Source organism: Pipistrellus hanaki (assembly GCF_964339955.1).
Source record: "Pipistrellus hanaki genome assembly, chromosome: 6".
NCBI lineage: Eukaryota > Metazoa > Chordata > Mammalia > Chiroptera > Vespertilionidae > Pipistrellus > Pipistrellus hanaki.
Genome location: NC_140508.1, coordinates 34,839,951 through 34,866,559, shown reverse-complemented (window position 1 = coordinate 34,866,559; position 26,609 = coordinate 34,839,951). Strand labels below are relative to the sequence as shown.

General features: G+C 45.8%; 1 protein-coding gene across 5 annotated transcripts in view; it reads right to left on the bottom strand.

Moving 5' to 3' along the window:
• Positions 1-3,681: 3,681 nt before the first annotated feature.
• Positions 3,682-26,609, bottom strand: part of DNMT3B (DNA methyltransferase 3 beta) — a 39,409-nt gene continuing 16,481 nt past the window's right edge. For 2 of the 5 annotated variants that reach the window (XM_084888550.1, XM_084888551.1), the window contains 18 exons: positions 26,367-26,492; positions 25,480-25,689; positions 23,904-24,062; positions 21,572-21,679; positions 20,334-20,478; positions 17,243-17,368; positions 17,077-17,121; positions 16,501-16,580; positions 16,109-16,221; positions 15,363-15,546; positions 14,750-14,834; positions 13,071-13,216; positions 12,765-12,855; positions 12,351-12,499; positions 11,408-11,493; positions 8,385-8,454; positions 7,535-7,653; positions 3,682-5,813 (listed from right to left, as the gene is read on the bottom strand). In XM_084888550.1, the coding sequence (XP_084744676.1) occupies positions 5,672-5,813; positions 7,535-7,653; positions 8,385-8,454; positions 11,408-11,493; positions 12,351-12,499; positions 12,765-12,855; positions 13,071-13,216; positions 14,750-14,834; positions 15,363-15,546; positions 16,109-16,221; positions 16,501-16,580; positions 17,077-17,121; positions 17,243-17,368; positions 20,334-20,478; positions 21,572-21,679; positions 23,904-24,062; positions 25,480-25,689; positions 26,367-26,492 (2,184 nt within the window). In that variant the 3' untranslated portion in view covers positions 3,682-5,671. The remainder of the gene's footprint in view (positions 5,814-7,534; positions 7,654-8,384; positions 8,455-11,407; positions 11,494-12,350; positions 12,500-12,764; positions 12,856-13,070; positions 13,217-14,749; positions 14,835-15,362; positions 15,547-16,108; positions 16,222-16,500; positions 16,581-17,076; positions 17,122-17,242; positions 17,369-20,333; positions 20,479-21,571; positions 21,680-23,903; positions 24,063-25,479; positions 25,690-26,366; positions 26,493-26,609) is intronic. The other 3 variants (XM_084888552.1, XM_084888553.1, XM_084888554.1) reach the window with 3 other exon arrangements.

The following is a 26,609-nucleotide window of genomic DNA, read 5'->3' as shown; positions in this document are numbered from 1 at the left end:
ATAAATAAGTAAACAAACAAACAAATAAATAAAAAAGATGCAAGTAAGACCAAGGAGAAATAGTAATAGATGTTGGCTTCACAGAACAGATTCCGCCTCACGACTCCTTTTCCACTAGCTGGGTGGCTTGGGTTTATTATGGGAGTCCTCAGTCTCAGTTCCCTTACCTATAATCATGGTGACCACAGCCTCACTCCGGGGCTGCTGGGAGGGTGCTCCAGCATAGCAATAAAGCAGTGCCGTTTGCTCAGCACTCTTCTGTGCGCTTCACATATGCTGAATCATTTGGTTCACACATCAGCCTTAAGAGGTTGATATCATTTATCACTGTTTTACAGTTGGATAAACTGAGGCAGAAAGGCTATGAAAACACCTAAGGTCACAACTCAGGAGGGGATAAAGCTAGAATGGGCACCCAGCCAGGCTGCAGAGAGGAATCAAGGACCAGGCGGGGATCAGAGGAAGCAGGTCCCAGAGAGGAAAGGGGAAGGATTAAAAGAGAAACCAGTGAACATGGCGGGGGGGAAGGGGGGATAATAATAGGGAAGGAGGGAGGGAGGCAGGGTTCAGGCTCACAAGGAAAATGTGAAGAGGGGGAGAGGAGAGAGAAGTAAGGAGACAGACAAGGGGAATGGAGGGATGGAGGGAGAGGGGCATGGGAGGTTCAAAGGGAGGAAGGGAAAGAAAGCAGGAAAGAGAAGGATGCTCAAATTGGGTGAGGCCAGGAAAATAGTTAAATAAGAAAAAGAAACAGAATGTGAGAGAGGCGTTTAAAAGGAGGAGTTAGTAAGAAAATTAAGTTCAGGGTGGTTTTTTTTAAATGTAGTCAGACATTCCCTGAGGACTCCCAGACTATGAAAGGGCGCAGGCTTGGCTGAGGCTCCCTCACCCCACCCCACCCCATCCCCGCCCAAATTTCATGCACCAGGCCTCTAGTTAATACATAATAAATAATGAACATGTTAGTAAACATGGCATGTTACCATCACTTCCAGCACCCATTCACACTGTTAATGGCTCGCCATATCACAATACCATCCAGTGCATGTGAGGGCTTGCTCATGCCAGGCACCAGGCAAAGCACTTTCTTTACCCAGATCATGCCCAAGAATGCCCACAGTAGCCCTAGGAAGTAGATAGGATTTATGATCCCCACCTTTTAGAGATAAAAAGAAAACCAAGCAAAAAGTCCAAGCATCACCTGCCCAAAGTGATCCTGGAAACATGCCGGACCCTGCAAGATTGCTTCATAAAAGGCCCTCAAGTGCGGAACATTCATCCCCTTGCCACTGAGCCTGAGATCACTTGTTACCAAGTCTCGCTATCCTGAGAAAACTCATAAAGAATTGCTCCCCTGACCGGTGTGGCTCAGTGGATAGAGCGTCAGCCTTCGGGCTTAAGGGTCCCAGGTCCCATTCCAGAAAAGGGCATGTACGTTGGTTACGGGCACATCCCCAGTAGGGTGTGTGTGCAGGAGGCAGCTGATTGATGTTTCTCTCTCATCGATGTTTCTAACTTTCTGGCCCTCTCCCTTCCTCTCTGTAAAAAAAAATTAATAAAATAATAATAATTAAAAAAAAGAACTGCCCCATAGAACAGGCCTCCCCTAGTCTGCCCCACAAGCAGGTTAGGACCAAGGCCCCTCACCTGGAAGGCTCGTCCATCTCCTCTCTCGGAGTTTCGAGGCCGGGGCTGTCTATTTTGCTTCATCCTGTCCCGGCATTTGGTGCAGCACTGTACACAAGATGGCTTAACAGGGCACTAAGGTCCCTGGGGTCTCAGTACCAACCAGCTCACTAATTGCCAACTGTCTCACCATAGCAACTCACACCTGGGAGAGGGACAGAGCGTTTCAAGCCCCGCAGCATTTAAAAACAATATTTGGTTTCTCATTCTCCACTCCAAATCTGAGCCGTATCATTTAGAAACTCAATCTGAAGGCGCACACTACAATCATGGAGGTGGCTAGGATTATGATCTATTTTACATGTGAAGTAACAGAGGCTCAGAGATACTAAGTCTAAATAATGCTTAACTGATACATCTTTCTCCCTTAAATCTTTGTAGACTCCTTGTCCCTGACTAGGCTAGAGGTAGTGATATTACTGAAAGGGGGCCTGGCCCTTAGGGTCTGCCTAGAGCTGGCCAGTGGTGTGTGGGTTCTTGAATTCATGCAGGAAATATATCACAACAAAAGTCTAAGTTTTTTAAAATATATATATTTGTATTGATTTCAGAGAATAAGGGAGAGGGAGATGGAAACCTCAATGATGAGAATCATTGATCGGCTGCCATCCCCCACTCAGGATCTAGCCTGCAACCTGGGAATGTGCCCTTACCCAGAATACAATCCGGGTGGGAGCCTTCAGTCCACAGGCCGATGTCCTATCCACCGAGCCAAACCAGGTAGAGGAAGTCTTAGTGATTTTGAGGGTAGACTTATTAAAAGGTGGGGAGAGTGAAACAAGGAAGCCTTAGCATAGAACAGGAGAGCCTAGCTGGGCTGCTTTGGTTCTCTAACTTATAGGAAAGAAATGAGCTGAGGCGGGGCTGCCTTAGCTCACCGGGAAGTCAGAGGAAAGGGGGTTATGGAGACTGATTTAGGGGGTTAGCCGCTGCCCATTACTCCCCTGGGGTCCCTTAAGAGTTATAGGGGTGTCGAACTCAATCAGAGAAGGGGCCAAAATCTAAAATCCAGCCTAAATCGCAGGCCGAATGGTTTACTGAACAGTCATAAACTGACAATGTCATAAACTGACAGCGGAGTGCAGTGATGACAGCGCGGTGCGGGCCACATTGCAAGGCCTGGCGGGCTGCATTTGGCCCGCGGGCCTTGTTTGACACATGTGGTTTAGAAGATGCGTACCTGAGGGGTAAGAGGAAGCTTTAGCTCACCTGGGACCTTCATTTTGAGGGTTTTTAAAGGCTGGGAGTTTTGGGGAGGTCTTAGGGAAGCTTAGCTTCTATGCTAAGCTCTTTCATGTTCCCAATAGAATATTCATGTCTTATGCTGATATGCTTAAATGAGACTTATTCCCTTCATCTGTCCTTGGCTGTGGTTGGCACAAATGCCAGATTATTCTGTTATCTCTGAGTACTGTGACTTACGCTATTTACAGATTGGGGAGAAGTACAATATATAAACCATTTACATTTTTAAAACTTACATTTAAAAAAATTTATTTATGCACTCGCTTGTCTGGCTCAGTGGATAGTGTCAGTCTGCAGTCTGCAGATTAAAGGGTTACAGGTTCAACTCTGGCCAAGGGCATATGCCTAGGTTGCAGGCTCGATCTTCCCTAGTAGAGGGTGTGCAGGAGACAGCCAATGGACGATTCTCTCATCATTGATGTTTCTATCTCTCTCCCTTCCTCTCTGAAATCAATAAAAATATTTTCTAAAAAAAGCTTCCAAAAAATTTACTTTTAGAAAGAAAAACATCCATTTTTTTCCTTCATTTGTTCATTCATCAGTTGATTCTTGCATGTGTCCTCACCAGGAATTGAATCAACAACCTTAGTGTATCAGTACAATTCTCTAACCAATTAATTAAACCCATCTGGCCAGGGATTAAGCCTTTGTATTCTTGGTTTAAGGAAGATAGGATTTACTAGATGGATGCAAACTGTCTGGTCATTGAACCGTTTCCCTCTTCCACTTGCCAAGGAATTTTCCTAGCTTCTAACTATCCTATCTCAGTGAGACACCAGGATTATGGTCTTGGGACAACTGGCTTAGTGGCTGAAGACAGAACTACAGAAGGGAGTTGCGATGATAAACTTAGAAGAGCAACAGGCACATTGCTCCTCCCAAAAAGCTAAACCATGGGCAGCTATGTTAGAATCATGGGGCCATCCCAACCAGTCCTTTCCCTGGGCCAAGTCCCCCCATGAATGTAGCCAAACTGTAACATGACAACATGGGAGCAGTGGAAACAGGTGCTAGAGTAACATAAAGACCTGGGAGACAACAAGCCTTTAAGATTCCAGTCACTTATGTTTCAAGCCAAGATTTAGAAACCCATTTACTAGCCCAGTGTGGTCTCTAACCCAGAGGCATGGAATTCTGTCTCCACTATACACATTCAATGATTCGAAAACAAGATGGGTCCCAGAAATCTCTTGAATAAGCCTGCCTGTCGGGGACTACACTGGAGCTTGGAGACCAGGGCCCTAGAGCTCGCCTGCTTAGGCACCAAGGTATTCACCGTGCTCTGGATGACTGACCTACTTCAGCAGCCCACCATCCCCACCCATCTGACCAGCAAAAAAAACACAAAGGACACTAGACCGTTATAGAGAAATACTGATTTTAATCCAACATAAGGTAAACAATAGGCATCCCTTATCTTTCAGCCTAAAAATTAACACAAAACTGTTGAAACAAGGCACAATTTACCCCCATCCTTGTTATGTGACTCCAGTCACACACAAAAAATTTCTATGAAAATGGTAAAACAAAAATAGAAGTCTGAGTTTTAAAAAACGTATTTAAAAAAACGCCCACAAAACCTGTCAATATTATTCCTTATTCTACAAAATAGCACCAGTAAGAAGAGTAAAAGGTGTTAAAAACCATTACAACAGCATTTCTGAAATGCAGCTTGCCCACCTCATGTTATCCCTACAAAAGAATTATCATGGAATAAAAAAGGACTTTAAAAATCTCTGGAAGGAGGGTCACACTTTCATTCGGTTTCCCCCTGCAATCTCTTAGATACGAGGAATGTGCTTCTGCCCCTGGCTATCGCTTCTTCTCTTCTGAGAAAGACCAAGGAGCTAGGGTCATACTTCCAGTCTGGGGGACTTGTATCTGTGAAGTCAGGAAGGTGCATTCGTGTGTGTTTGTGTGGGGGTGGGGAAGTCCTTACCCAAGCATCCTTTCACTCCTCACATGGGAGATAGTGAGAGGCCATACCTACCATCATAATATGACCCAGCCACTCCTTCCTTCCTGAACTGCCTAAAGGGTTCTCTTGCAGTCACTGCGAGGGGTGTAGCTAAGGTGACCCTTCCTTCCTTGTGTCTAGAGGGGAAAATAGCCCTGAAATTATCACCAGTGTGGACAATACTCTCAATGGGCCCCAACAGTGCATCCCAGCCCTTTATACTAAGGTGAGGGGAACATGCTGGGTAAAATTCAAGAATGGCAGACATCATTTCCAAATCTGCCCTAGAAAAAAGCATCCTGGTCCCTTAAAATGGCCCTCAGCTACAACATGTCTACCGCTGTACACTCCTGGAAACAATCTGCTGCAGACGCTTAAAAAATAAAAGTATTGCAGTCACTGTCTCGGTTAACTTTTCAGCCTTAACCTGAGTGTGGAGAGCAGTCAGCACTGTGGTTTTGGTATATTAGCTATTGTTTCTGAGCGGTAAACCCAGGAGGAGGAAAAAAAAAAAAAAAAAAGCAATCTTTACTAACTACTTCAAGTTTCAAAGTTTTAGAAGACAAGATGAGCACCGTGTTTGGCCATTCCAAGAGGGCCAAGTTGAATTGTGCGCAAGGAGGTGGCACCCGGGCACCCCCTGCCAGGAGGGTGTCGGGTGGCTGTGGCCCAAGATCCATGCTGTGGCCCCAACACAATTGAGCTAAAGGACAGAGCCTGGGATGTACCTCCTGGGCCCCGGCTCTGTGCCACGCACCCCAGTGCCCCAGAGTGGCTGGGGGCCTATTCACAGGCAAAGTAGTCCTTCAGGGGGGCGAAGAGGTGTCGGATGACAGGCACGCTCCAGGACCTCCCGAGCAGCTTCTGGCGGGCAACACGGCCCATGTTGGACACATCCGTGTAGTGTACAGGAAAGCCGAAGATCCTGGGGGCACCAGAGTAAAAAAGACAGGAGTCACACCTCCCACCTGCAACTACTTAGTGCCCATGGGAGAGCCTCTCACCATGGCCAAGAAGGCACCAGGCGCCACTCTCTGTCCTTTGTCCGGGCCCACTCTAGGAGCCCTCTTATTTTAGAAAAGACACTTGTTTATTCTTTTTACTTTTTCATTTTTATTAGATTTTTAAAAAATATACCTTTGTCCACTTTACTCATTTGCACATGAGCATCTCCTGACCCCCAGAGGTCAGGTGCAGGGTTCTTTCAGAACACAAATGTTAAGTCACGAGGGGCATGGCACCTCCAGGAGGGTACCTGCTATGTGCATCCCATCATCTCCCCATAACAGGTAACAACCAAATATACCAAAAGCCTCCCTTATGGGATTTTAACAGGCCTGGTAAGGAGGACCTTTTTCTTATCCAGATTTACCTTCTTAACACTAAAATTCTCATCAATGGGCCAATGTTGAATGGGTATCAAAAGAAATATGTATTTGCAGGTCCAGAGGCTTCTGTCTTAACTTGTCTACATAATGGAGAGCCATCTGCACCAATTCTCGTATCACAGGTCTGGCCCGAACATGTTAGGCTTGGGCCTAAAAATATAATAGACCTATGAATAATATAGGGGAGGTTAGGGATGCTGATGTCCCATCTCCATGCAGTTGAAAATCCAAATATAACTTTGAGTCTCCTAAAACATAAATACTGGGTAGGTCAGTGTGTTGTCCAGAAGCCTTACTGATAACATGATCAGTCAATTTTATGTATATAGTTTATGGTAGAAAGTGATAAAATAACACAAGTACCTACATATTTTATTCATTTTTGGCATACCTTTTTTTTAAAAAGTATTTCTAGATTACATGATACATCTGTGATTTTTTTGTCACAAATTTCTGAAAATGTTCCAATACTTATTGAAAATAATCTGCATATAAATGGACCAACAAAGTTCAAACTTATGTTGTTCAAGGATCAACTGTACAGAGTAATCCATAGGACCCGATTGTTTCTACTAATGAGAACTTCTGTACTAAGAACACTACTGTTTAGTAAAGAATAAAAGTGGTTGTAGAATTGAAATATTGGGAATAAAAATACTGCCTATCAAATCATTCAAGACAAAGCCAAAAATGTAGAGGGACCTCTATAGCCCTTCTTATATCTTTAACAGAAATACTCTAACAAAAATAACAAGAAAAATAAAAGGAATGAGAAAAACAAATTGAAACCAGAATAGGAGAACTGAAACTTAGAAGTTGGTTCTTTGAATCAAAATAGATAAGCAACCAAACTTAGCCAAACACAGATTTGTGGCTCCGTGGGAATCAGCTATAGAAGAGCAACTTGGCAGAAGGAAGATTTCTGAGAAAGAGCAATGGCATGTTGGTGGGGTTTTCTTTAGCTGGCTCCTTACATCCTAGTAGTGTCCCAGCATGTTGAGGCAGGCAGATGCATACTGTGCTGGTCTAATGACCTCATGTTTCAGATTCCTCCTCACCACCACCCTTCCGCCACTTATAGCAGGAAATAAGGACTAACTCTGAAAAGGTTTTCCTCCCAGCCCCGCTAACATGGAAGGCCAGTAGGTCCATGTAGCATGAAGGCAAGCAAGGCTAATCTGTGTTGCTGGCCTTGACCACATTTCTTCCCCTTCCTCTCTGCCTGCATCATTCCCTTTCCACATGCAGCCTCGCTCACCTTTCTAGCTCAGTGCACCACAAAACATCTTCTTTGCCATTCATGACAACAGGGAAAAGTTGGTTTTTCCCCTGTCTGATTGAGTTCGACTTGGTGGTTATTGTCTGTACCTTCTTTAACTGGAGAACAAAATGACATCATGCAGTGAGCACGGAATGAAGGATTCTGGGGATGAATCAAGACTCAGAAGCACGAGGGAAGATGGGGAATGGAGGCAGGTGGGAGAAGGTGGCAGTGCTGGGCTCGCAGAGAGAATAAGAAAAGGAGAGTTGGAAGGACAAGGACATTTTGTGCTTCCCACAAGCACCAAGAAGTTAATGCACAGAAAGGATCAGCCTCAGAACCAGAGATAAAAATGTGCCCGTGAATGAGATCACATGGGTGCCAAGAGAACACAACTGATCAAGCAAATTAACTGAAATGTAACAGTTCACCCAAGGTTATAGGGAATGGTCAGCCAAACCAGGATTTTGACCTGATGTAAACATTAAGAATTAAGTTTATGGACATCTTAATTATCTATGACTTGACAGCAGATAATTTTTCCTTTGGGCAAAGTATTAATTACTCACTTCTTGGGAGGACCAGCTAAAATTATGTGTGTGTCTCTATGGCATGTGCATTCAAAATTAGACTAGTTGCCATTTCTCATATAGTGATTATTGTTTATCAAGTACCTCTCCTACTCTGTTCTTAACAGGTAGGACAGAAGAATTATTTGGGGAAAGAGACCCAGCACCAAGGAGTTACACGTGAGGGAGAGGAGACAGGAACAAACGGTACCAAGATCTAGTCCCGCTTGGAGGTCACCAAGTGCATTTTCCGCAGACTGTTTGTGAGCACCTCTTACCTTTGCTGTCCTATTGAACTCCAAGCAGTCCTGCAGCTCGAGTTTATCATTCTTTGATGCTATCACAGGCCTGGGAACAGCCAAAACCCATTACTTTCTACCATCTGCCAATGGGCCTTAGCTAGGCACCTCCCAAGGTGGGAGGAGTGAGAGCCTAAGCCTGCAAAATGTGCTCTGGCAGCAAACTGTTACAAATAAATGAATTAGTATATGGTGGAAAAGATCCTGGCCTAAGCACAAAGCTGTGTGGCAAAGTCAGGGACAGACTAGTTAGCCCCCTCTCAAGGGGCAAGATCAGTGTCGAGGAATAAGTGATCCTCTACCTCATATTTTAATATTAGTCAAATTAGGCTCCCACTGAATAGAGCAGGAATGGGGAAGCACACTGGAGTCAGGAGACCCTGTCCGATCCCATCCCAATTACTAACCAAGTGATGATCTGAGCAGTTAAACAGGACCTAGTGTCTCAGGAGCTTGGATTAGATCTTTGTGGGTCTACATGCTACAAAGAGCATTCAAAGCCATGATTTGGTGGCTTACTACTAGGGATGCAGCCACGGGAGGGTCTCAGGACTAAAAGTGGATGCAGGTAGGAAGGACAGGAGATGGTTCAAAAAACACTAATTATCCTTGTACCTTTAACCAAACAAACCTGCAAATGCAGAGAGAGGCAAACGGGTGCCCAGAGGGGGATAGAGCTTTAGAACTAAAGTGGTTGAGCAGTTCAAGAGCAGAAACCATCAAGACCTCTATATCCACACTTGATCAAAACCTCGGCAACTGCCATGTAAGGAACAACTTCAAGGTCACAAACAAAACAGACATAAGAATGGAAACAAGTGCCCACAAGAGAGGCCATTGAATCATACAAAACATTCCTTTATGATTCAATCTTCCTTATCTTACCTTTCACATTTCCAATGCCACTCTATTCCCATTTCCTGCTTTTCTTATAATCCCAGGGGGCTGAGGGACTTGGAGAAAATAACAGAACACATCTAAGGTTTTCCACCTCCAGGCTGGATTTGGCTCTGTGACCCCTGGTTTGTGCTCGAGTCATCATTCTAGAACCCTATCGCGTCTGCTATAATACTAAAGCTTAATTCTTATCACAGCTCAAACAGAGAACTTTGTGGCATCTTTGCTGACTCTGATTACTGTCTTTTGTTCCAGCACATCCAGTGCCTCAGCAAATCCTGCAAGTCCAACACTCAACATTATCTAGAATCTGACCCCTCCTGCTAGTTTCACAGCACTGGAGGGAAATACAATGCCTCGAGGTGCAATGTGTGTATGAATGGCACTTCCTGGGCCATCAACAATAGACTCCTGCCAAAACCAGTTTGGCTCAGTGGTAGAGCGTCGGTCTGCGAACTGAAAGGTCCCAGGTTCGATTCCGGTCAGGGGCATGTACATCGGTCGCGGGCACAACCCCAGTAGGGGGTGTGCAAGAGGCAGCTGGTCGATGTTTCTCATTGACGTTTCTAGCTCTCTATCTCTCTCCCTTCCTCTCTGTAAAAAAATAAAATATATTAAAAAAAATAATAATAATAATAATAATAATAATAATAATTAGATTCCTCCTCTGAAGGGCCATGACCATCTCAAGTTTCTCTTCATTTCTGCCCTCATCCCACTATCAACTATTTTATCAGAAACTACCATGAATCTAGGACACAACTCCTCAGCTTAAAACTTCTTAGAATTCCAAAAGTAGATCTAAGTGGACCCATAGACCCTACATAATTTGGCCCATACTAATGAGCTCTCTGTCCTCCTCTCACAGCCCTTTACAAATGAGGAACACAATGCCCTGCAACCCCAACCCTTACCCTCTTCCTTTTGCCAGAATGTCCTCTCAAATGACTATGGCTCCATTCCTACTGTAGGTCCTTGCTGGAATGAGAAGCCTTCCCATCAACTCTTCCAATGCCCTGCCTCCTCCAGCCATTACCCTGAAATCATTCTCTACCCATCCCCCACTAGCATGTTAACTCAGAAAGAAGACTTACATCTGATGTGTTCACCAGTAAACCAACAGTTATGTACAACAGTGGCTGCTACAGGAGAGAGTTCAGTGAATGAGCCCACTTCACTCCAAATTCAGCTGGCATTCCACTATCCTATTGAGTGACTACCAAATAAAACTGCAAGATGCCTGGCCATCGTGGCTTAGTGGTTGAACATTGGCCCACGTACCAGGTTGGGCACATGCCTGGGTTTTGGGCTCCATCTCCTGTGGGGAGGATGCAGGAAGTAATCTATGGATGTTTCTCTCTAAAAATCAATATATTTTAATTTTTTTTTTTTAATGCCAAGATGTCCAAGCAGAAATCATCCAAGCTATACCAGTACCTTCTCACCTCTGTCTACATTTTGCTAAATGGCCAGAGTTATTTATGCTTCCAACACTTCCTTCTAAAGGAGAATCTTTATAAGCTTAAAACTTATTTGCCAGTCCGGGAAATCAAATTACCATCACGATTTTGTATCTTAATTAGAACACCACACAGCCCTGAAACCACATATAGAATATAATTAATCCTCAGTTATATGAATGGACTAATAAAAAACTGGGAAAAGTTCTTGGCTAAGAAAATTCAAGGATGCCAGGCTTTAGGCTCCCAATTGTCATCTCAGCTTTGCTACCTGCTCGGTCATATCAGGGAGAAAGGCATATCTAACACCCTCATCCCTTTCCCAGTGGGACAGGCAACAAGAGAAGAGGTGGGGTATAAAACATGAGCATCTCCAGAGGGGAGAAGATGCCTGTCTGTTCCAGCACATGGCACTGTAAGAACCAGGCCCCTGGGCAGAGCAGGAAACAAGTTGGAGCAGACTGAGGAATCTTGGCCCAAGACTTCCAGGTAGCTGTATATCTTAACAGATGTCAATCTATACCAGAGATTGGTCAGAAGCCCAGGGTGGCTCTGTCATATGTGAGTAAACCAGTCAGAGAGAGCTCACACCATTAGATGCATTTCACTTCGCAGTTATCTGTCCCACACAGAGTCCTGTGTTACCTGTTCATCCCGGGCAGGTTGCCCCAGAAGTATCGGGCCCTGTGAGCAGCAGACACTTTGATGGCATCAATCATCACTGGATTACACTGTAGGGAGACAGAAGAACAACTAGCTGCTAGGAGCCCACAGCAGAATCCAGGAAGCAACCAGAGTGGGACAGGTGACAGGGCTATCAAGGACACAAGATTCCTGCCAGCCAACGGACAGACCAATTCTCAGCAAGAATCTGGCTGGAGGCATTGCTAGTGCCCCATATAAATGGTGGGAAAAGAGACCAGATCAGACCTGAAAGTTCTGAGAAGGTATGGGCTGGGGCGCAACTGATTATTATGATGCACAGGTGACAAAAACAGCTCAAAACAAAAACCTGGCAAATCAAGGCCTCAGTGTAGGAATGCAGTGTTGGCAACATGACGCTCTGTGATACCCAACTGTCAGGTTCACACAGCATGAGAGAACTAACTAGCCAGTTCTACAATTGTTCTCACTGATAAGTTGTAAAGCTTTGGGGAAAATTAAATGACGTTGTAAGTGTATAAAAAAGTATAACTACAACACTTAATGCATATTAAGGATTGGATAATGAATTTTCTATGTGCCCTAAAGAAACAATTCTCAGAATAAGGATTAAAAAACTCTCTAGAGTGAAAATCAGAGTCAAATCTCATGAGATCTCTAAAAGTGATGGTTTGTTTCATCATCCAACTTCAATAGGTGCGGGATGAACTCAGAGATCATTTTCTTTTCCCCTCAAAAATATTTGAACCAAAGGATATTGAACAAAAGAGACTCCAACAACTTGACTCCATCATTCTGGGATCCACATAGGTCTTCAGTCAAATTCCCAAACTAAATTCACAACATAGAAATCCCCCACCCTCAGTGACGACAGGGCCTTCCCTGCTCACGTAGTCTTGACCATCAGGACCCTAGGTCCCCTCACCTCTAGGAAACGACAGATGTCCCTCTTGTCGCCAACCTTCATGGCTACCACGTTCTCAAACATCCAGAAGAAGGGCCGGTCGTCACCTTCCTTGGGCCTTGCGTAATTCAGCAGGTGGTAGAACTCGAAGAAAAGTCGGCCTGTGCCCTCTGAGCCCACAAAAGAAGATGGCTGGCTGGGGTCAAAACCACCCCTCCACATTGCAACCAATGGGTTCCCAGAGATCACCTAACCGAGGCTGGTGCCCTACATTCCCTTAATCGGCAGTGCCATGTTTTTTAAGTATCTTGTGGGTCTGAGGCTTCACCGTGTGACATGGACAGAGCTGACAGGTAAGGCTGGCTCAGCGCACTCTTGCACCAACACTCAGTTGACATAGGGTCTTCTGGGGCTACAAAACGAAGGGATACTCACCATATAGGCCTTTCCTGGCGGGATTCACATTTGAGAGGTCATTGCATGGGCTCCCACCAATTACCAAGTCAAAGGGACCCCATTCTTCAACCTGTGAAAGAAAAACAGTATTCTCACAGGAGGACAGGAGCAAGAATGGAGGGACAGACAGCCTGGGTTCCAGGTAACCTGTCAAGATAGCTTGCCTGCTATGACCACAGGTTACCTTTACCCACAACCCTGGGCATGGCTGTGAGGTTGTGTGGGGTTCAGGGCCTGGAGGAGTAGGGTGTTATAAAAGCCCCCAGGGGTGCAGGCTGTCCTCACATTTTTCTTTGTGATGTTCCTGACATCATTCACGTATTTAATATTGCCTTCGTGCTTAACAGTTCCAACGGCGATGGACTCTTCACACACTTCAGAGGCGACATACTTCTCTACTTTGATCCCCAATTCTTTGAGGACTAAGTACCCTGTGTGGGATTGGGGAGACATAAAATACACTCAGGGTCATCTTGCCTCCAGTGATTCTAAGTCATATCCAAGAACTCACACCAGACCCAAAAAGTACATTGTAGCCTCACGTGAAATTCTGCAGATAGCACAAACTCGCTGAAACAGCAGAGTCCTTAGAGGAGAGAGTTTTTTGAAGAAAACATGTATCAACTATTACAGACCACTGATAGAACCTATTAAAACTGACATGTCTAGCACTGGCTGGTTTGGCTCAGAGGATAGTTGTGGGCCTGTAAACAAAAGGGTCCAAGGGTTCAATTCTGGTCAAGGACATGTACCTCATTTGCAGGCTCGATCCTTGGCCCAGATTGGGGTGATGGGAGGCACCAGTGGATGTGACTCTCTCATGTTTCTCTCCCTCTTCACCTTACCCATCCCTCTCACTCTTTTTTTTTTTTTAATATATTTTATTGATTTTTTACAGAGAGAAAGGGAGAGAGTTAGAGAGCTAGAAACGTCGATGAGAGAGAAGCATTGTCCAGCTGCCTCTTCCACACCCCCTACCGGGGATGTGCCCGCGACCAAGGTACATGCCCTTGACCGGAATCGAACCTGGGACCTTTCAGTCCGCAGACCGACGCTCTACCACTGAGCCAAACCAGTTTCGGCCCCTCCCACTCTTTTATTTAAAAAAAAAAAAAAAAAAAATCAATGGAAAAATATCCTTAGGTGAGGATTTAACAACACACACATACACACACACAAAAGAAAAAAAAAGGGGAAAAAAAAAAAAACCTGACAGGTTTACAACCGTTGCCCCAGCACAATCAAGCACAGACACAAGGAGAGGGATCGTCACCAGAACCATGTTTAGAAAATAACCTCAGAGTCAGGGGACAATGGCCAAGGCTCCATTTTCAACCATGGGTTACCTGTGCCAGCATACACAGGTGCGGAGGATGCAGCAGGGCGGAGAAAACAAGCAGCTAGCCATGACCCTGAGGGTCATTAAAAACTGTCTGCTTCAGGCAGCTGGACACTGGTAGACACACACAAGTACAATGATGCTAAATGCATAGCACTTTATCCCCACTGCTTCCTGCTCTGGCAAAATGGAGATATTCCTACATTCCAGAGCAATTTATAGTATTAAATGTGTTGAATTAGGAAAAGCTCCCCAAGGGTGACAGGCTTATTGGATATGCTTATTCTACACATGTGGAAACTGGAGGAATGGGAGGAAAAAAAAATGGATATTAATAGGAGTTGTCTGTTAATCTCCAATATATCCATGTTATCCAGTAAAAATAATTTTCCAAGATATCTACATATAATACAATGTAAGATACGAAATATGTATGTATGACTTTTAAAAGAAACAGGAGGACCAAAGCGGGTGAAATACGTGGTGGAGAGGATTTGAGGAGAGAAACAAGAAGCCATTGGTTTTCTCAAAACTGCCGACTGACAGATAATCCCAGGGGTCTGGCTTGGCACTGAGGACAGACACCTGGACCAGGTGAGCATCCCAAGGTGAATTCCAAACTCACCTGTGGCAATTCCATCAAACAGGGACAAGACTCGAATGGGCCGCCTTCGGGCTGCAGGAATCGCAGGGTATAACTTGGGGGCCTCCTGCCAGGTTAAAGAAGGTCATGGAGGTCAAGGTGCAGGGGGAAAGGCTCAACCTCTGGGCGAGCTGACCTTCCTCTGAGGAACTCAAACCCTGTGCTCTGCCACTTCTTAGCAGGGATCCCCTTAAGAGCTTTGGCACAGACTGGCTAGTCTACCCTTAAGACATGGAACACAAGAGACTTTGAGACAGATGCACACACACAAAAGGACATGGCACCTTAAACATCAAGACCTGGGACTGCCTCACAGACCTGGTAGAATGGAGCCCATGAAGATCCACTCCCACTACAATTAAATACTACGTCACGGGATTCTCTTCCCTTAGAAAATCCACAAAGGAGAGAGAGACCACAGGGGAAGCCTGAGGACTGTACAAAGGACATGTCAATTAGCCCTGTCTCTGAAGTAGGAGCGGCTCAGCCAGTCATTTGTATAATGGACCTCTTTATGAAATCTTGCCAACAGACTTCGAGGGCATTGCAGTCCCGACTCCCGGGGTAGGAGGTGCTGGAGGAGCCCGTGGCTTACGTATTCGAGGTCGGGGTCACTGGTGAAAAAGGACTGCAGGCGAACATTCCAGTCCTTGCGGCGCTGCAGGACCCCGTGACAGCGCTGCGGGAGGCACATGTAGCAGCTCCAGGGCTCTTGCAGCTTGGCATCGGCTGCTGTGCCCGAGCCCACCAGCAAATCCAGGCACTCCACACAAAAGCACCTGCGGCCGGAGCGGAGAGAGGACATGAGGCCTTTCTCCTACATCCAGGAGATCTCCTTCCCAGGTAGACAGTAATAATGCACTGTCTAAAAACCAGCTGCTTCTCCCCATGGGCAGAACGGCCCCACAGTGTGATGTGGGATACACTACCCTCTTTTTCCTAGGATATCAGTACCCTCCGTGCACAGGCTCTGCACAGCAAAGGATCTCTTAACCCCACAGCAAAGGATCTGCTCTGCACAGCAAAGGATCTCTTAACCCCACAGCAAAGGATCTGCTCTGCACAGCAAAGGATCTCTTAACCCCACCCCCCTCCCCAAAAGTGGCTATTCTCCCGGGAGGCTTCCACAACTCAGGCACCACCCTCGGACATTTCTGTCTTACTTAAATAGATGAGAACCACAGCCCCTGCCGAGCAGCAGTAACTCTGGGCCCCTGTCCTCAGGTCCACTGGACTCCCAGCCCCTGGGCCTGAGTGTTTTTGGCTGTAGGAATCACAGACATGACGCGGGAGCCTCAGGGCCCTGCTGGGTCTCACCCACAGGGCTAGCCTGAAGCTCACCGGCAGCAGCTTGTGTTGCTGCACAAGAGCAGCTCGCGCCCCTCACAGCACACGGTGCAGTAGGACTGATAGCCATCGTCGTCATACATGTAGAACAGCTCGAGGAACCGGTCCTGGCGGCCAGAGAGAAACACTCATAAAACAGAGACCAGGGCCCACTAGGCCCGCTGGCTCGAAGGACAGGTCATTGGTGAACAACTGGCTGGGGTGAGCGTGCCACTGCAGATGGCTTCCTCTGTGGCAGCACTGCCCTCAGAGGGGAGGATGGGGTGATGGTGGCCAGGGAGGGCTTCCCTAGAACCTCCCCAATGGCAGGTCCTTTTTTCTGGGGGAAAACAGGGAAGTTGTGTGGAGGGAAGGGGCAATAAAGTCCAGGGAGGGGATAGACTTACCCGGCATGTCTGACAGAGCCCCCCCTCAAAGAGAGGGTGGAAGGACACGGGGTTTTTCCTACCACAGGACAAACAGCTGTCTGTAAGAAAGCATGCACGCAGCTCATGACACCTCAGGACCAGTAACAGCTGGTAAAGCCTCGGGTCTACGGTTCTTGAACACTCGTTCCACGTTAGCAATATACCAAGGTCTCTTCACGCTTTATTCCTTTCAACAATCCTTCCACGCTAACAGACCCACCCCCGACGTGGGACACACACTGAGCAAGGGCCCCTCCAGCACAAGGACAAGCTGCAGAGGCCTGGCACACAGATCTCTGAGACTCTTCAAAGACTAGGACTCTGGGACAATTGGTGGTGACACCAATTTGCTCACTGTCAGATCATGAAAGAACTATCCAATGACCAGACTCTACACACAGCCATAATCACAGTTTCAGACCCCAGGTGGTTAACTATTGGGCTACCCTGACTTCCCTTCATTATCAGCAGGCAGGACAGAGTAGACAAGCAGGCAAGGCCTAGAACTACCTAAGACGGGAAGGGAGGACTTTGAGGGAGGAGTATTACCATTACCTTCCAGACTGCTCTTGTTGTTGGCAACATCCAAAGCCATTTGCTCTGTTGGGAAAAGAAGGTGAGACATGGGGTCAGGGAGCCACTTACTGATCCATTAAGCCCTGCTGAGCTGTCCTCACAATGTGCCCTCCCAGTAAAGGGTGTTCATGGGCCACTGAATCACCTCGAGTCTGGTCCTCCTCTCCTCGGTCTTTGCCATTGTTATAGTTTGTCTTCAGGCGCTTCGGCTGGGGGCAGTAGTCCGTGGAGGTGGAGGAGTCATCAGTGGTGCGTCTGCGCTTCTTGTTCTCTGTGAAAGGGAAGGACATAGCAGCCGGGCTGGTAGGAGGTGCGGGGAGAACATGGGCCTGGGTGACAGATGCTTTTGGGCCATGACAGGGCCCACATTGGGCCCGCCATATGGTCCCACTATGGGACATAAGTCAAAATCCCTCACACATCTAACATGTTTATAGGGTTTTAAAGAGCTTTAGAACAAGCACAAACATTAGGCAAAGGCTAACCCATAGCTGAAACCCTGAAACATTCGTCTCCAATGCCCAACACAGCGGCTGTTGGTCACTTAAAGCTACTGAGCACTTAAAATGTAGGAATTGCACTTTGCATTTAATGTTAATGTAAATTTTAAGATTGCTCCAATTAAGTAAGTTCATTTGGAACTTGGTCAAGTGAAAATTTGGAACTTACACAATTGTGAAAATATAGGTCAAGTTTTTCTAACACAAATTTCACATCCAAATTGAGATATAAAACACATTAAATATGAGATTTTAAAAACAGTACTAAATGGAAATGTAAAAATAACTTAATTTTTATACTGACTGTTAGAAATGCTTAAATGTTGGAAATATTCGACTAAATTAAATGCATAATTATTGGGTCGGCAGCTAAGTAATTGCGGGTTTCACACATATATGGCTTCAGTTGAATTTTTAGGTTTGCAGACGTAGTACAAATGTAAAACACATTTTGTTATTTGATAGTTGGCTATTCAGCTGTTAATCAGTAAAAAAAGTTTTTTGATCTGTTTTGTAGTTTTCGTTTGGCGTTCATTGAAAAATGTAAAATCAAAAGGAACATTTTCGTCATATTTTGCTTTTTTATTTCCGCAAAGGGAAAAACGCATCGCAAGCTCATAAAAAGTTATGTGCTGTTTATGGTGACGAAGCCTTAAAAGAACGGCAGTGTCAAAATTGGTTTGCCAAATTTCGTTCTGGTGATTTTTCACTCAAAGATGAAAAACACTCTGGTCGTCCAGTTGAAGTTGATGACGCCCTAATCAAAGCAATAATCAATTTGGACTGTCACAGTACAACACGTGAGATTGCAGAGAAGCTTCATGTATCACATACATGCATTGAAAATCACTTAAAACAACTTGGCTATGTTCAAAAACTCGATACATGGGTTCCTCACGAACTGAAAGAATCACAGTTAACGCAACGCATTAGCAGCTGCGATTTGCTAAAGAAACGTAATGAAAATGATCCATTTTTAAAACGACTGATAACTGGCGATGAAAAATGGGTTGTTTACAACAATATCAAGCGGAAAAGATCGTGGAGCAGGCCAGGTGAACCAACTCAAACAACATCAAAAGCTGATATTCATCAAAAGAAGGTTTTGTTATCAGTTTGGTGGGATTACAAAGGAATTGTCTACTTTGAACTCTTACCACCCACTGAACGATCAATTCTGATGTCTACATTGAACAACTAACGAAATTAAACAATGCAGTTGAAGAAAAGCGGCCCGAATTGACAAATCGAAAAAGGTGTTGTATTCCATCATGACAATGCAAGGCCACACACATCTTTGGTCACTCGGCAAAAATTAATGGAGCTTGGTTGGGATGTTTTGCCACATCCACCATATAGTCCTGACCTTGCACCATCTGATTACTTTTTGTTTCGATCTTTACAAAACTCCTTGAATGGTAAAAATTTCAATAATGATGATGATGTCAAATCGTACCTGATTCAGTTTTTTGCTAATAAAAACCAGAAGTTTTTTGAACGTGGGATTATTATGCTGCCTGAAAGATGGCAAAAGGTCATTGATCAAAATGGGCAATACATTACAGAATAAAGTTATTTAGTTCCATGAAAAAATTGTCTTTGATTTTCTTTTAAAAATCCGCAATTACTTAGTTGCCGACCCAATAGTACTGTCTTTGTTTCTTCTACTCCTTTCAATATGGCTATTAGAACATTCCTTAAAGTATATGATGTGGAAATTCATTACATTTCTTTAAATTCCACTTATATATATTCTAGCCCCAATATGTATATATACAGTATAACTTATAACTTATACTCTATATATACATATAAGGGGCATGGTTAAATTTGACTCTGTTCCTAGGGAAAAAAATTATGCAGTCATTAAAAATCATAAGGACTCTTTAGTGACATCTGACAGTGCTCGTATGATTAATATCAAGAAGGGAAAGCAGGAATCCAACTAGTGTACAGAAAAAGTTGGAAGGATGTGCACACCCAACAAGATTAACCTGGATGGAGGACTTGTGAAGGTTGAGAGTGAAGTGGGGGATGAGGTTCAGGTTGAGATTTCTTTTCCAGTGACCTCTGTATAGGCAAAGAAATTGAAAGTGCAGAGAAAATAGTGCATAGACAAAGGATGGGAAGGGAATACCGTATTTCCTTGATTCTAATTTCATACTGCCTGCACGACGCACCTTCGACTTATTAACCACTTTTAATGAGGGAGACAAAACAAAACAGAAAACACTATGTTAAATGTATGAATTATCAGACAAATCATGGATTTCAGGCATCCTGGATTTCCAGAAAATGATCATGGGAAAACTATACATATTTTATAATGGAGGAATTGTGCTATTGGTCAAAATGTTAGAATAAGGTTATGCCTCTTTTGGAGGTGGCTCATGGCTTTGGGGTTTTGTAGGTTTTTTAAATACTTTCCAAGTTTTCACCAATGAGCAGAGCTCAATTTTTCCTTTTAAAAGTAAAGGTGCTGGTGAAGATTCCATCTTGATCTCCTGTTGACTCAAGTTTACGGAACAGATTGCATCGCAGACCAGCGAAGCCAGAGAAGGTTGGGCTGCTTGTTTTCCCATAGCCCTGGGGTTCACAGGGTGACAGAGCAGGTCTCTAAACCTGACTGGTTGCTGCAAAGCTGGGGTGGGGCAAGGGGCAGGAGGGGTGCTGCATCTCCCAAGGGTGCTCCCACTAGCAGTGACAGTCAGGGCTGCCACAGGGACCCGTTCCCACCTGTTTGCTTGTTGTTGGGTTTGAGGCCCTCGATCCCGGTGGGCTTGAAGCCCCCATGGGCCCACTCCAACATGGGCTTCAGCTGGTCCTCCAATGAGTCTCCGGGGCTGCTGGGGAAGGTCTTGCCAGCCCGCACCCTGGCTTTCTGGCGAGATAAAGGCGAGTCTGTGATGAACAGCAGGGGTGGGTGCTCGCCAGGTGGCACCCAGGGATTCCCCCAGCGGGGGCCTGCATTCCCCTTCACTCTGGGCCCTTTCATAAGCAGGCAGCTGTCCTGGGCATGGTATGTGACAGGGAGGGGCCTGTGCAGGGGACAGGCGGGAGGCCACGCAGGCACCAAATACGACCTCTTCCCTGTAGAGAACTTGAGTGGTCAGCTCCCTCTCAGAGAGCAGAGGATCAGAATTAGCACTGCTACTTTTAGATATAGAAGTATCACCAACTCTGAGAAAGCTCCAGATTTCTTGATTTATTTTCCTAATGAAGATGGCGAGGTGTCGAGGTTTAGGTCTTATTTAAGAAGCACTAAGATCCCTAACTAAGCAGAGGCTGGTTCATAAGTGCTGGGCACAGGCCACTGATCTTTTCAGTCCTAAGTTAGGGGAAAGAAAGAGCCTGATAGATCCCACCGACAAGGGGAAAAGGCAGCTGTCCTCAATGGCTGCCTGCCTGGAGGTTTTGCCCAACTGGTGTGGCTCAGTGATTGAGCGTTGACCTGTCTGTCAACCAGGTGGTCAGGGTTTGATTCCCAGTCAGGGCACATGTTGGGTTGCAGACTTGATCCCCGTGGGGGGCATGCAGGAGGCAACTGATCAATGATTCTCTCTTATCATGATGTTTCTATCTCTCTCCCCCTCCCCTTTCATTTCTGACATCAATAAAAAAAAAAATTAATAAATAAAGGAACATTTTGCTAGCTCTAGAAAAGCATTATTCACTGTATAAACATTGTCCCCTGCTTTCCAGTGCTCCTCCTCCTTAATTCAGTCAGCAATACTGAGAACCACCAGGGAGAAGCTGAAGTAGTTAGTACTCAGAGTCATACGGAAGGCTTAAAGCCCTTCCTTCCCTTCCCAGTCTGGCCCTCAGGCCAACAGGTTTGCATTCACCTCCTGCCTGGTGGCCCTGTCCCTTCCAAGCCATCCTTGGTTACACTGTGGCCTGAGCTGGCTTTCTGTATGTTTCTTGCCTTAATCCTGCTCTGGGGGCCAGGTCCTACCCACCCACAACCGTGTTACCTCCAGAGCGTGGTACATGGCCTTCCTGTAAGAGACCAGCTTATTGAAGGTTGCCAGATTAAAGTGCTGGCTGAATAGCCCCAAGGCCACCAGCTTATCTGCAGAGACCTGAAAGAGAAAGACATCATCAACATCCACCTACCCAGCATCTGGGGTGACCTATCTCTTCACAGGAGATATTATTCCAGGAGATCAAGTTCAGATTCAAAAAAAGGGGGCCGAAACCAGTTTGGCTCAGTAGATAAAGCGTCAGCCTGCGGACTCAAAAGTCCCAGGTTCGATTCCTGTCAAGGGCATGTACCTTGGCTGCGGGCACATCCCCAGTAGGGGTGTGCAAGAGGCAGCTGATCGATGTTTCTCTGTCATTGATGTTTCTAGTTCTCTATCCCTCTCTCTTCCTCTCTGTAAAAAAAATCAATAAAATATATATTTTTTTAAAAAGGGGTGGGGGGGGAAGGAATAAAAGAGAAAATAGAAATGATGTATACTCCTGATGCACCCAATAGCCAAAAGCATGGTCAACACTCCCAGTGTGAGAAAGTTTCTGCTCCAAGTGGATACAATTAGAAGCACCCTGTATTTGTACATATTTAAAGGGCACATGACCCACATGGTCCCTTGTGTGGGCCCCTGGCAGGTGAATCTTGAAATTCTCTGTGGATGCTCCAACATTGGGGTTTTGCAAATGTTCTTCCCTCTCCTTTGTAAATGTGACAAACAGCTATGATTACTACTTAGCCCTCTATTACTTTGTTAGTTGAACTTACGTTTAGAGAACAGTGTTTGGTACAGTGTAAGGGTTTTATTGTTGTTGTTGCTATCTTCCTTCCACTGGGGCTAAAGATCCATAAAATCTCATGCCCCAAGTTCCAAGGCCATGCAGGAACCAATCGGGAAGGGATGAAACTGCATGTTTGGGGTGCTAATCAGACTGAAAGACGCACATGATGCTTCATTCTCCACGGAACATACTCGCACTCACACACACCTCTAGCCCAAGGTCCCACGAGGTGGGGGTTCCTGACACCAGGCAACTCTACATCCATATCTAGGGCTAGAAGAAACGGGGCTCAACGTAGCTGTACACTGAATGCAAATGCTGCCCCCAGCGCCAGCTGCTCCAAGGTAGCACAAGGGCTTAGCACCAACCTCACATGGCAATCCCTTCCTTAATGCCAACAGCCCCACGCTTTATCTTATTAGCATCAGACTCAGTCTTCCAAAGTGCATTTTATGTCTCATCGAGCCAAAGCAATCACAAATAATCCATGCTTCTTCATTTCACACAGAATTCATTGTCCACATCCCTGCCTTTAGATGCTTCCAGGAGAGCAGAGACAAGGACACTTATCCTGCTCCCTCTGCTGGCCAACGAGGACACCAGCATGCAGGCAGGGAGACTTGCCCTGTGGGAACTTCAATGTGTTTACAGCAAATGGCCCAAATGAAGCTTAATTCCTAGGAAACCAAAACCTCAACGTGAGGCCAAATCCCACAAATGTACTAGAGGTCCTTCATTCCCACATCTGCCTCCGTCTAATTTCTGTATCCTCACCTAATCTTTGGGCATGCTGAAGGTTAAAGAAACATTTCAAAAAGACACCACTCCAGGAAAACTATTGTCTGCAACATTCTACTCAAATCCCGGAGACTTCAGCCCTAGCCGGGCGCTCAATGGTTAGACCATCAGCCCAAGGGCTCGAGTGGGAGGCAACCAATCGATGTTTCTCTCCATCTCTCCTCATCCCTTCCACTCTCGCTAAAATCAATGGCTAAATACCTCAGGTGAGGATTAACAAAACAAAACACACTTGGACATTTCAGAATGTGCCTCCAAATAGATATAAAAATCACAACAGCCTAATAATTCATTTGTCTCTAATACCACTCTTACGACTAACTCCAATAATTGAAAAACCCTGAAATAACCAACGCTGCAAGGTTGATTACCATCACCAGGCAACTCCAGACCATCTCCAGGCTACTCACAGGCGCCTATCTGCCACCTCTGCAGGGCTAAATTATGTTCACCTCCTGTTTCTGCCCCAGGGAGAAACAATAGGGACCAAGTGGCCATGGACCAGAGGACTTCCCATCCATTTGTCTCCTGTAAGGGTAGACTGAGCTCTGGCCCACAAGACCCTGTGTGTGTCTCGTTAAGCCATTTTACAAGGAAGACTTGTTATCATCCCTGGATACAGAGTCAAACCTAGTCTCACCATCTGGAAATAGCAAGGCACAGGCCCTTATCTCAAAAGGCAGCTGCACAAAGAAAGGACAGAGACGCTGTGGGTCTGCAGGCCCATGACAGTCTGCACTTCCCCGGACTCACCTCCGAGAACTTGCCGTCGCCAAACCACTGGACCCACCGCATGCCGGACATGGCCTGGCGCTTGGAGGTGACCTTCCAGGACACGACCATGGCAGGCCACCAGGAGAAGCCCTTGATCTTTCCCCACACAAGGTCCCCGATTCCAAACTCCTTCCCATCCTGCAAGATAAACCACATGAAAGAATCCTAATGAGACAGACTACCTGGGCCAAGAGAAACTCCTGCAGCCCCACCGACCCAATGGCAAGCAACTGCCTGACGGAGCCACCCAGGGCTTCCTTGGCGTGCCTGCCAGAGCGCCTCGGGACATTGCCTACCCACCTCCAACACTTCATGGTAGAAGTCGGAGTGAGAATGGTTTAAAACAAGAGGCAGTGGGCCCTTTCCAGGCAGCTGAGTTGGTTAGAGCATTGTCCTGGTCAAATTTCCACCCAGGGCACTTATAAGAAACAACCAATGAATTCATAAACAAGTGGAAGAAACCAGTTTAAAAAAACAAAACAATCTTTTACCCTCTTTCAACCTAAAATTTAAAATTATCTTTAAAAAATAAAATTAAAATCAAGAAATTTAAAAATATAAGGGGCGCCGGGACCGGTTTGGCTCAGTGGATAGAGCGTCGGCTGGACTGAAGGGTCCCGGGTTCGATTCCGGTCAAGGGCATGTACCGTGATTGCAGGCACGTCCCCAGTAGGGGGTGTGCAAGAGGCAGCTGATCGATGATTCTTTCTCATCGATGTTTCTAGCTCTCTATCTCTCTCTCTCTTCCTCTCTGTGAAAAATCAATAAAATATATGTTTAAAAAAATAATTTAAAAAATAAATAAATAAAATAAATAAAAATATAAGGGGCAATGGATGGGCAGGATTGGTTGTTTGATGGGAATGTGGGGATTATATTAGATCTATAACATTTAACCTAGCATTTAGGCATGCAAGAATGTTGACTGAAAACTAACAGGAAATAAGTCAAAGTCAAATAATCACAATCAACTGGATATTCCACCACAGGCCATCAGATGGGGTAGCACAAAGCCATTAAAATGCAAAAAAATAAAAAATAAAATAAAATTGGCCATTTACACATAGCTTGCCATAAAATGTGAGGTGCCCATAAAAATATGCAATTTATTAAAATATATGGTATAATCTACTCTGAATTAATGTACGGTGAAAAAAGGATGTCTACACGACATGTACTACATAACTAGATATGTACTACATAACTAGACTGCAGTGCTCGAGTGAAAACAAGCTCAGTTTGTTGATTATAGGCATGAAAAGACAACTCATTTTCCTACTGTATGAAAAAAGCCAATTAACATATGTATGTATACTATACAATGATGAACAGAATCATGCACTATGTATAAATAGTATATATATTTCTAGAAACCAGGAATCATGTGCTTGAGCTATCTGGGAGATATGTAGGGTAAAGGATCATGGTACATGTGGGAAATGTACTTGAATCAATTCAAATGCTATGCCAAAAGTGACCCAAAATTGTAGTAATTAGTCCCCCCTCCAGGAACAGTATGCTTCTCTCGCCTAAATTCACCCCTTCCTGGTGGTACCTGATACTCGGTGCCGTCCGTATCTCTGCCCTCTGCATACATCTGTGGGGAGTCCGAGTTCTCCTGTTGGCCGTCCTGAGCCAGGCGGGTGTAAGGGGTACTACTGCTCTGGGGCATCACACTGTCATCTGTGAGGTCGATGGTGGGGTAGGGGCTCTCCGGGGACGGCCATGGGGTGCCTGCCGACGATGCTGTGCGCCGCCTCAGGGACTGTGGACAGAAAGACACACGGCTTGGGCCACAGCACGCCAGGCGGATGACCAGAGATAAGCAGCACCCCGATTGCCTCCCAGGCAAGCAGAGACAAGGAAGACAAAGACGTAAGTTAAAGCAGTACAGAGACCAGTAAGAATGGTTTTCCGTGACTAAATATCCCTTAAGTGGTGGGAGAAAGCAAAGCCACTCCCTTCAAAACACACCATTGAGGGCAGAGGCACAGAACGAGTGATGCTCACGTCGAGGCTCGGAGCCACGCCCAGAGAGGACCACCTACTTCCTAAGTGCTTACACTGTGTGCCCAAACTTGCAACAGGAGCGGAGAGTTGCTGTAACCCCTGCGGGTGTTCTCAAAAGACAGTCAGTGAAGACACCAGGGAGACAAGAGAGTTTTGGAAGTCAGTGGCTTATAGCTGGTTTCCAAGGAGGGGCAAGAACCCAGTCACCAGGGAATGCTTGCATTCCCACCACAGTTCCATCCGGGGTCAGGCCAGAGAGGTCATCAGGCTTTAGAGAAGCCTCCCCAGCACCCAGGAGAGAGAGGAAAGGCAAGACCCTGAAAAGCAGAGGAGTGTGAAGAACAGAAGCCAGTTAGGGTTAGACACGGGGTACTTCCATGGTGAACTTCCAATGAGAGGTGGGGACAGGGGTCTGGGCATCCGGGAACCAACCCTGGTAGTTGAGAACTCCACTGGGGACTCGTCCATGTGATTGCGGCCGGGCCGGCCTCGGGTGGAGCGGAGGGAGAGCCTGTGCCTCTCCCGGCCAGAGGCACTGGTGTTATTTCGGGTTCGGACCTGGAAGCAAGAGAGGATAAGCACGAGGCCTTTGGTGACGGTAGGCATGCGGTGTCGCGCTGGGGCCCAGAGGACTGGGCTCAATTGGCAGTTTCTGTTCAACGGAAGTGCATGAGG